The sequence below is a fragment of the Hermetia illucens genome, chromosome 5 (assembly GCF_905115235.1).
Source record: "Hermetia illucens chromosome 5, iHerIll2.2.curated.20191125, whole genome shotgun sequence".
Classification (NCBI taxonomy): Eukaryota; Metazoa; Arthropoda; class Insecta; order Diptera; family Stratiomyidae; genus Hermetia; species Hermetia illucens.
This window is the reverse complement of record NC_051853.1, coordinates 3,938,304-3,948,761: the sequence shown is the minus strand read 5'-3', so window position 1 is coordinate 3,948,761 and position 10,458 is coordinate 3,938,304. Positions and strand designations below refer to the sequence as shown.

Below are 10,458 nucleotides of genomic sequence, written 5' to 3'. Positions count from 1 at the left end.
ACGAGCTTGGCATTATCCATGCGGATCTTCGGCAACCAGATGCGATCCATTGGCCTCCTGGGAATCTTCTCGTAGGGGATGGCATTGAGCTTTACGCCCTCCAAGGCGTCGCTGACTTTAGTGATGCACGAACTGAGAAAGTCCCTGGAGAATCGGTCCTTGCAAACTATAATTTGTAATCCACCGACCATCTGAGAGTAATCAAAGCAAGGTATGGATCCCGTGTGATCGCCTTCCGCGTCCAGGAAATGCTCAATAACCATCTCCGACAGCTTGGCCTCAACGGTAGTCCACACCTCCGGCGCTAGTTTACCGTTAGTAGAATTACCATTCGCCAGCGCCACACGTAAGTGGCTCCTGGCCACATGGTTGAAGGGTTTCACAGTTCGTGGCTCGTCGGCTGGTTGTTGCTGCGTACTTTTCTACAGATGTTGCTTAGCATCCGAGCTCTTACCCATTCTACTCCGCTTGTGATCTAGATCGACCTCGTCTTGAGCTCGATTGCGTTTCAGAACGATGGGCTTTGCTTTCTGCCAAGTGTCTGCTGTTGTACTCCTCAACAATCGCCTAGTATTAAGCGAGGTCTTTTTCATCCCACTCGTCGACAGTACCGTCCCCCTTATTCTTAGCGATTTTGCCTTCTGGTACTGGTTTTCACAATTTTATAGTCGTCTAGAATATTTTGCACATTGTGGGCCCTGGATATAAACTGAACTGGATTCCCATGAAATTACTACAGGTCTCTGATGCAATCAGGAATTTTTTTGATCTCGTCAAGATCCTGTTCAGTTGTGGCAGAGGTTGAATCTGCCTGAGGTACCGTCGGAGCCGCCTGTTGTCTTTGCTCGATTAATGATATCCTTGCTTCTAATTTTTTCGAGATTTCTATTTGGGCATTAACTGCCCTCCTTAATTGTTTGATTGTTTCTTGCAAAGCATCCACTCTAACTTTTTCGCTCCAACTTACACACTAACCCCCTCGGACACCATCCTTTGTCGTGGTGGGGGGAGCTTGTGGTGTCCAAAACTGTGTCCAAAAACATATGGAGATGGAAACAAAGGATTATAACTCTCCAAGTGATAAGAAGTCAACGACTTCGAATCTAAACGCGATTTTGAGAAATCAATTCGTTGCTGAGGTACGGATTTTTGAGGCCTTACCAAATTCATGTCCCCACACGGAGAAATCTGTGGAAAATAGGCTCTCCACCTCAGTGGAAAACCTACACCCAGTGTCTACGGCACGGTCAGCTAGAAAGGGTAGTAAAGAAACTCCCTTAATTAGAGGAACTGGAAACCTGACTGTTGTCCAACTCTTACAAAAAAACGAAGAGGAAGGCTCGGCAGAAGAGAACTTCAGTCGCAAAGGAGAAGGGACTACAGGATTGCCTGTCAGAACCTTCTCTACCAACAAAAGCGGAAAAAAGGGAAGCAGGTGATGTGATCATAACTTGTCTAATTCCGGTATGTGGAAACAGATCCATGCAGCCAGGACACCGTGAAACTGGGAGGGCTCCCAGCCGACGACAACGGAAGGCAAAGTTTCTTGGGAATGAGGACATGGGCATTGCTACTTCTCCTAGAGTAGCCGCTGCCTTCAAGTTCTAGATTCTTCCTGACTGCATAAGCCTGTATAGGCTACTACCTTGCCTTTTGCCCTGGTACGACTAGTCCTTCAAGCTGTTATGTGCGCTCTTTTATCTAAATACTAGACCTGAAACTTTTGCTGCACTACTGGTATCTAGAGTAAGACTCTGACGGACTCAGGCTGTGATTGCCACAGGTGTTAATATCTGGGTACCATCTGTAATAGACAACTCAAATCTTTTGATTCTCACATAGCGCAGACTCTTGCCATGTAGCCTAGCCTCAGTGGTGGTACATTTTTGTTTTACTGCTAGGACACTATTCTCTACACTGGTGACCGTATTCGCATTATTGATTCGTCTCCTGTTCGGAGATCTATGGTTTCCCCTTCTGATTCTTTGTCTCCTAGTACATCATCTTGTAATATCTCATATATGATCTACCGCTTTGACGACGTCTTGTCTTAGTGAGGCAATGGGAACATGCCAAACAACATTACTAGAAGTCCTTCTGGGATTAACTCTTCTCCATCTGCACATACAGATGCAGGGAGGAAGGGTGATTTTCTGAATCGACGGGAGTATCAGTGAGGCGGGGAACTATCTAAATCGAAAGAAAATTGATATACTTTCTAGGCAGTAGCAGGAATTACCAGGTTTCACCTTGATAACAAGTTTGAAACACGTTGGAGTAACAGAGCAAACTGGGGGAGCATGGCTGTAACTTAAAGCTTAAACCAGCAACCGATTGACTGGTACACTGACGGATCCCTCATAACAGAGAGACCGGGTGTTGGTGTGATTGATCCAAGGAAAATGTACTTGACGCCAATGGGTGGATATACTAGCATATTTAAGGCGGAAATATACGCCATAGACAGAAGTGCCTCCTTCAACCTCCAAAGGAACTATTAGGAGCAGAACATTGCTACATTGCGGCGCTCAAAGCACTAGGTCCAACCAGGTAAACTCCAAACTGGCATGGGAATGTTTTGAGAGACTGAACACAAACGACTCGCGTGGGAATACTCACTGGTCATTGCCGACTAAACTATCACCGGGGGAAGCTAGGGATATCTATGGATCCTGATTGTAGGTTCTATGTAGAATGTGACGAAACCTCTATACACGTTCTGGCACATCGTAAAGAGCAAAACCAAGCATTTCAGCTCTAAAGGGAAGCCCACTCTTATCCTTGGATGAGGGGTACATACAAAATAGTTATGCCATTGTGGCGCGACAGGATTCGCGGCATTCGAAATTTATTTCGAATGTCGCGAATACCAGCGGACAGATGACGTCACCGGCGCTCCACTCAGTTCAAACCTCGCTACAAGAGTGAAGAACAGAGTGGGTGACGAGAAACGTCAGATGAAAAAAAATAAAAAAAAAAAGACAGTTGGCAGTCATTTTGAAAAGAACGAGTTTTGTGCAGAAAGAAAATAGTTGCGGACGGAAATCAGTATGATTTCTTATATCCCGGATAGGGATAAACATCGGTTCAACTTGGAAAAGAATACAAGCTCCTAAACCATCACCTGAGGGAAAACATTCCACATAAATTACCTGTCAAAAATCGCGGAACGACGTAATTAACATCCTACACCCTCAGAAAATAAATGGCAATCTTCCGAGCATTAAAATCAACCTCAATGAAGTGCCAGAGGTAAGCAACGATGGGGTATTGGAAGTGACCAAGAACATTACAGTCAACAAAGTGCTCGTAACTCAATATGAATTCAACGGTTTTCGGTGCCACCACGTAGAGGTCTTCCTTGGCCACGTCATGCCCTGTCTGCCTCCTCGCCCCCTTAGAACACCAACATTAGAGGAAGTAGCGCATGCTAGGTTGGACAGGAACAGATATTTTTGTGGAGATGTCATTTTTAACACTATACCACTAGTGGCACTAGATGATGAGTAGTGTTGGATGATGCAGAGGCAAGGCCCTATTTAAAAAGTCATACCACATTTTCCTGTTGAAAAAAAGGGATATAAGGTAATGATTAATTTAGTATGATTTGTCCTTATGGCTCATTTTATTTCCTGCATGTAAAATAGTTAACACTGATATTAGATAAACAACAACAATCATCTCATATTCAGCAAAGAAATATTGGGACGATTTGGTTGTTTAATTGATTAAACTTGTCTTGATGAAATAATATCTCGATAAGCGGCAACCGATTTCTTTGCTGTTCTGGTCCTCTCGGGAGTTGTTATGTTGACATAGTAAAGACCAAATCTTTCCCTGAAATAGAAGTAACCATAAATATTGAACGAAAATACTTGCAAAAATTTCAGAAATTACGTATATCCCCGGAGCCATTCAAAGTTATCCATTAAACTCCAGTGGGCGTAACCAGAAACATTGCATCCGTCCTTGATTGCTTGCGAGACTTCTCGTAAATGGTCCTTTACGAAAAATATATCTTAGAAATCATGCGCTCTTCATCAGATATGTTATTCTAAACATTGAAGTCTTACCTGTAAGTATTCAATACGATCATCGTCATCAAGTTGACCGCCATCAGACCATCCGTTTTCAGCAATATACACTTCCACATTGTTATATTCTTTTTTCAACCATCTGAAAATTCAATGGAAAAGAAATTAGTTTTGGAGAAACGATTAATTGATACCGAATATACTGTAATGTTTTGAGCAATCCGCCGGGGCTACTATACAACCAATCTGACTTCGCCTTCTTCCAAGAAGGATCAACGGATTCCTTTATCCCGACATCATTTTCCCATGAAGGTGGTTGGTCAGCAACTTTTTCAGCCAATTCAATATATCTAGTGGTATAATAGTTGAGACCGAAGAAGTCGGCAGCTCCCCTGATGAATTGCTTCCAACTTCTGTCCATATTTGGGAGACGAGACCAAGCGCGTCCTTCTGCTCGGCTATTTTCACCCACTTCTTTAACCATCACATCAGGATAACCTCCTGATTTGCTATAAATGGGATGCGCAATCCAACCAAACTAGGAGAAGAAGGATTCATATAAAAGAAGAGAAACTGGGATGCATCACTTACCCGATATTGTAACGCTCTCTCTATTAATGCGGTATCGTTGGTCCTGGAGAATGACGCTGCACCACTAAGTACTATTCCAACCTTACCCTTTTGCTTTCTGGCATACTTTTTCTTATAGAGACGGTATGCAGATGCATGAGCTTTAACAGTGTGGTCGATGCATAGATATTCACCAACCCCAGGAGCACTGATAAATGGAGGATATGTACCTTTGGCATAACCAAAGTTGCAGTACTCAATCGGTTCGTTGAAAGTTGTCCATAGTTTCACCTTGCAACAGAATAAAATTCTTCTACGGTTTTTGTATGATACTAATAAGCTGCAAGTGCTTCACTCGGAATACCAAAGTAATAAATTTTATTTTTTGAATAAACTAAAGATCTGAAGATAAGATTGCTTAATCTTAAAGGGGAACAAGCCTAATAATATTGGCTACTTTGATTTGATACTGTTTGGACTTCGACCCATCCAATCAATATTAACTTTGAATATTCGAACTTACCCTGTCACCGAAACTTGAATACAGGACATCCGCATAGTTTTCAAAATACTCCACAATTTGAGGATTAGTCATTCCACCAATTTTCTGTAGTTCGTCTGGTAAATCGTAATGGTACATAGTGACCATGGGTTCGATTGAATTCTCAAGAAGTTTGTTAATCAAGCGATTATAATAATCAACCCCAGCCTTATTCAAGGACGAAACATCTCCATTTGACAGAACCCGTGCCCACGATATGGAGAACCGATAGAATTGAACCTAGAAGCAATGGCTTAAGATCAGACATGGTCACTTTTTGAAAATGAGGATATTTACTCCCAATTCGACTAGCATTTCAATATCGCGATCAAGTTGATGATACGAATCACTGGTAACGTCGCCATTCGTACGGTCATCAATCCTGTCAGGTTGCTCATGCACCCCCGTATCCCAGATACTTGGACCTTTGCCATCCTCATTCCATCCTCCTTCTATTTGGAAAGCAGCCGTTGCAACGCCAAATTTGAATTTCTCCGGAAAGTCATATACAGTTGTAACATTTGAAGAAGATACTTGCACTGCAATGAAACTGAGTGGAAATATGGTTATCTTGTTTTACCAAAGATTTTGAGAATTCAATAATTGCTTACCAGAGGAGAGCAATCGCTAATTTGAACTCCATCTTTGCTGGAGAGTTCTATGCCAACTGAAATGTTAATTGAAAATCGCACACATTATTTAGGTTTGTTCTTATCGAAAATCAATCCTTATCATTTTAATCATTTTCCCGTTGATACTATTCAAATTTAAATAAGATAGCGTATCGTATTTAAATAAGGTCGTAAAAAATGAATGATTGATTGCAGATTGATTAATTAAAATATCAATGCTAGAAAAAAATGCAACCATAAATCGTAGTTGAACTTGTTATTAGAAACTGAGTTTCCTCAAGTGGTCTCATGATGAGAAACAATGAAACAACAAAATTGTTCTTTTTCTTTTTCTTCAGCCTTTGTTCCGTTCACAAGCGGGGTCGGCTCGTCGTGATCGGTTTCGCCATTTGGCTCTATTGAATGCCTGATCTGGGTGCAATCTTGAGGCTTTCAAATCCCCATCTAGCGTATCAAGCCACCGTTGTTTAGGTCTGCCTTTTGGTCGTTTACCATCGACTTCGATGTTCAGACCAATCTTGGCAAGTGAATTCTCGTTGGCACGAATTGCGTGACCATACCATCGAAGACGCCTCTCTCGCAACATTTCCACGATTGGTGCAACCCCATAACGATTGCGGATATCCTCATTTCGCATGTGATCTAAACGTGTGATGCCACTAGTCCAACGTAGCATCTTCGTCTCCATTACCGCAAGACGCCGTTCATTGTCTTTTATAGTCGGCCAACATTCAGAACCATAGAGAGCGACTGGACGGACGACATTGCGGTAAATTTTAGATTTAAGACGTTGGACTGGACGTTGGATATCCCGTGTGACGGTGTCCATAACAAGGACAAAGAGGAGTTCCTTGATGAACTCCAACAGAGACACGAAGCGGTTTTGATACACCCGCCATACTTCGAACTTTACTTTTCGGATCGTGGTAGAGCAATTGAACCCAGCGCACGAGTTCTTCTGGCACGAAGTGTTGTCGTAAAGCATACCGGATGAGTTCGTGTGGTACACGGTCAAACGCTTTCTCTAGATCCAGAAAGGCAATGTAAAGAGGGCGATGCTTCTCACGGTGTTTCTCCATGAGTAACCGCGCAGCGTGTATTGCGTCAGTAGTTCCGCAGTTCTTGACAAATCCGGCTTGATTCACGGTTATTTCAACGATTTCGCGAATACGGTTGTCAAGAATGCGTTCAAAAGTCTTCATGGTATGAGAAAGTAACCGGATCGGACGGTAATTTGAAGATTCTGCTGGACTACCTTTCTTTTTCCATATTGGAACAGTGGTACTTTCTTGCCAGTCAGATGGTGTTCTTCCTTCCTGAATAACCCGGTTAAAGAATTCACTGAGCCACAGTGTTGGGTCCCAGCTCTTCGCTTTCCAGAGTTCAGATACGATGTCGTCAGGTCCTGTTACTTTCCCAGATTTCATTTGTTTTATTGTCTCCTCGACTTCAGTTGCGCTGACTGGTGGAACTGCTCCAAATGTCGGCAATGATTGTGGAAGTGGAGGATGAGCAAATTCTTCAGTTGAAATCTATCCGTTGCGGCTCGACGGTTGGTAAGCAAAGTACCGTTCTTGTCATTAACACAACAGAAGTGTTCGATATCCTGTGTGCGTTCATTACGGCTTTTAGCAAGTCGATACAGATCTCTCTTGCCATCCCGAGTGTCCAGTTTATCGTAAAGATTTTTGAAATGATTCGCTCGGGTGAGAGCGACCGCTTTCTTTGCTTCCCGGTTGGCATTCTTATAAATTTGCCAATTAGCAGGCGTTTTATCGTCGAGAAATTTGTGGTAGAGGCGTTTCTTTTCACGGACCTTCATTTCAACATCATCATTCCAAAGCCAAGTATCTCGGTTGATGTACCGCTTACCCGGCTTGGTGACCCCTAGGGTTGCAGAGGCCGCTTTGTGGATCGTGTCTTTCATTTGGTTCCATGATTCTTCCACATTCGTAATGGTTGGCAATCGTATGAGTGAGATCGTTTCTTCTTTCTTCTCACCAAATCGCCCCCATTTAATGCGCGGCGGGCCAATGCGTTCCTCACGCTGTTTTATCGGTGGCTTAATTCGCAGGACGGCAATCAACGGCCGACGTTGAGGTGCGATGGTCTCATAGGGAACGACTTTGCAATCAGTGACAGTGGTAAAATTTTGGCGTCTTATGAGAATATAGTCGATTTGCGTTTTACTGTTCCCACTATAAAGTGTGGGAAGATGAGACAATCGTTTGATGAACCATGTATTCATAAGTACAAGGTCATGGGTGTCCGCAAAATCGATTATACGCTCGCCACCTTCATTGCGCGCTCCGAACCCCTTTCCCCCATGGCACCTGTTACCGTCTGCCTTTTCACCCACATGACCATTAAGGTCGCCGGCAATGATTATGTAATCGTCAGCAGGCACGTGACAAGTCTTTCCATCGAGAAGTTGCCAGAAGGCATCTTTCTCGGCATCAGGTCGACCTGTCTGTGGTGCATACGCGGTGAAGAAGTGAATAGTGCGATCAGCTGATATAATGGTGAGCTTCATCAGCCGATCATCAAATCGTTCGACTTAATGGCATCACGGAAACGCTCTAAGATGACAATGCCAACACCATATTGAGTGTATGGGTTACCAAAGTAGAGAAGTTTGTAGCCATTTTTACCGCGTTCGCGTTCAATGTCGCAGCTTTTGGCACCAGACCATCGGGTTTCTTGCAGAGCGCAGATGTCAATGCACCTTTTCCGAAGGGCTCTTGCGAGTTCCTCCGTCTTTCCAGTTAGGGTACCAACATTTAGCGTGCAAACACGTATTTGTTTTGTTCGTTGTGTGCGGACTAACTTGCTTACGTCCTGACGCCGTCCATGCGTCAAGAACCCTTGCCCATTTCTCGACAGAACCGGGGCCCGTCCTGCCGCGTCGACGGAGGTGGACGCCCTAGCATTTCTCCGAGGCTTGTGGCTCAATCCGATCATTATGTTTGTAACGACATTCTATGCATTTTCTTGGTCGACCTGTCGCGGGGCCTCTCACCAAGAGAGATCAGGTAGGATTTAGCATAGTATAATAACTCCAACTATACTCTTTGATTTTCATATCAGAGTTCAATGCCAGCCACATATTTAACTCCGCCATGCTATTAGCAAAGTATGCTGGTCCCAAGCCCAGGTAAAGGAGGAGGGTTTGAGGCAACGTACTCTGTACCATCCTCAGTAAAACAAAAATAAAATGCTGAGATCAGGGAAAGAGATAAATAGAGTATATTATAGTTGGAGTTATTCTACTATGCTAAATCCTACCTGATCTCTCTTGGTGACAGGCCCCGCGACAGGTCGACCAAGAAAATGCATAGAATGTCGTTACAAACATGATGACCGGATTGAGTCACAAGCCTCGGAGAAATGCTAGGGTGTCCACCTCAGTCGACGCGGCAGGACGGACCCCGGTCCTGTCGAGAAATGGGCAAGGGTTCTTGACGCATGCACGGCGTCAGGACGTAAGCAAGTTAGTCCGCACACAACGAGGTGGTCTCATGTTGAGAAAACAATGAAACAACCAAATTGTTCGAGCCTTATAAATATAATTTATATTCTGTGTAGCGGTCTTTTCATTTAATATATCCACAATTTTATGATAATGGAAGGCAAAGAGAAACAAGGGAAGGGACCTAAAGGGGAGCTCATTCATAATTCAAGGAGAAGTGAGATAGCTAGTACTTAAGAAGGGCTGAAAGACAAGCGGGCACATCTCAGTAGGGGCGAAAGACATAACAACATTGAAAAAAGTAGATGGAAAACTGTTTAATCAAGAAAAAATTTCAAAAGCTTCCAGTTTGGGAAACTTTTAATATATATATGTGTATATAATATTACAATCATCACGATCCTTCAAACCTTTTTTTTAATTAAATATTTTTGTCTTTGACTGTCTATCGACGCGAAGTCCTTCAACGATATGGCAATAGTGACTTCTTATGGGTGGCGCTGGCAGAGGGTAATCCCATCAGCAGCAAACTAGCGCCAGAGGTATGGACCAGCGTTTGGATAAGGCTGTCAAGTACCTCTTAGACCGCAACAGGATAAAGGTAGTATGTATCTCCAGCTTTAAGGGGGTCATCCCGTGTGAAGGCCATTTTTTTGCCTTTTTTTTGAAAAATTATTTTGGAGGACTGGATAAAGATAGAAACGTGGTTTTTTCACCATATATTTATTGATATCTCTGGTATATGTGATAAATTTTTCAGCCTTTCTCCATTGGCTTATAGCATTGACCCGAGATATTGAAATCACTCAGTTCTGGGCAGGTTACTGCCATTGCCAGAACTCAGCGATTTAAATATCTCGAGTCAATGCTATCAGGCAATGGAAAACTGCGTAATGAAATTGTTTTTCCGCATTAACGCAACCTGGATAAAGTGGCATTCCCCAACTGGTGATCTTTGTGATCTAAAATCTAAAATTTACTGCAATGTCGTCCGTCTGCCGCTCTCTACAGTTCTGAGTGTTGACCGACTATAAAGGACAATGAACGGCGCCTTGCGGTAATGGGGACGACGATGTTGCATTGCACTGGTGGCGCGACACATTTTGATCACGTCTGAAAAGAGAATATCCGCGAGCGATATAGGTTTGCACCGATCGTGGAAAAGCTGCGAGAGAGGCGTTTTCGATGATGTGGTCACGTAATTCTCGCTAG

General features: G+C 43.4%; 1 protein-coding gene across 1 annotated transcript; it reads right to left on the bottom strand.

Moving 5' to 3' along the window:
- Positions 1-3,677: 3,677 nt before the first annotated feature.
- Positions 3,678-5,847, bottom strand: LOC119657703 (myrosinase 1-like). The gene is made up of 8 exons (XM_038064745.1): positions 5,757-5,847; positions 5,443-5,695; positions 5,128-5,385; positions 4,626-4,895; positions 4,238-4,572; positions 4,074-4,176; positions 3,898-4,001; positions 3,678-3,837 (listed from the first exon to the last, which is right to left on the bottom strand). The coding sequence occupies exons 1-8, from the start codon at positions 5,786-5,788 to the stop codon at positions 3,729-3,731; spliced, it is 1,464 nt and encodes a 487-aa protein (XP_037920673.1). The 5' UTR covers positions 5,789-5,847; the 3' UTR covers positions 3,678-3,728.
- Positions 5,848-10,458: the final 4,611 nt, after the last annotated feature.

What these genes read in the sequence shown, in the direction of transcription:
- LOC119657703 (XM_038064745.1), bottom strand. Translation starts at nt 5,788, where the DNA reads ATGGAGTTCAAATTAGCGATTGCTCTCCTCTG. An exon ending in TTAGCGATTGCTCTCCTCTG is followed by an intron (nt 5,696 to 5,756) that starts GTAAGCAATTAT and finishes ATTTCCACTCAG; the next exon opens with TTTCATTGCAGTGCAAGTAT. An exon ending in AGAGAGCGTTACAATATCGG is followed by an intron (nt 4,573 to 4,625) that starts GTAAGTGATGCA and finishes TTCTTCTCCTAG; the next exon opens with TTTGGTTGGATTGCGCATCC.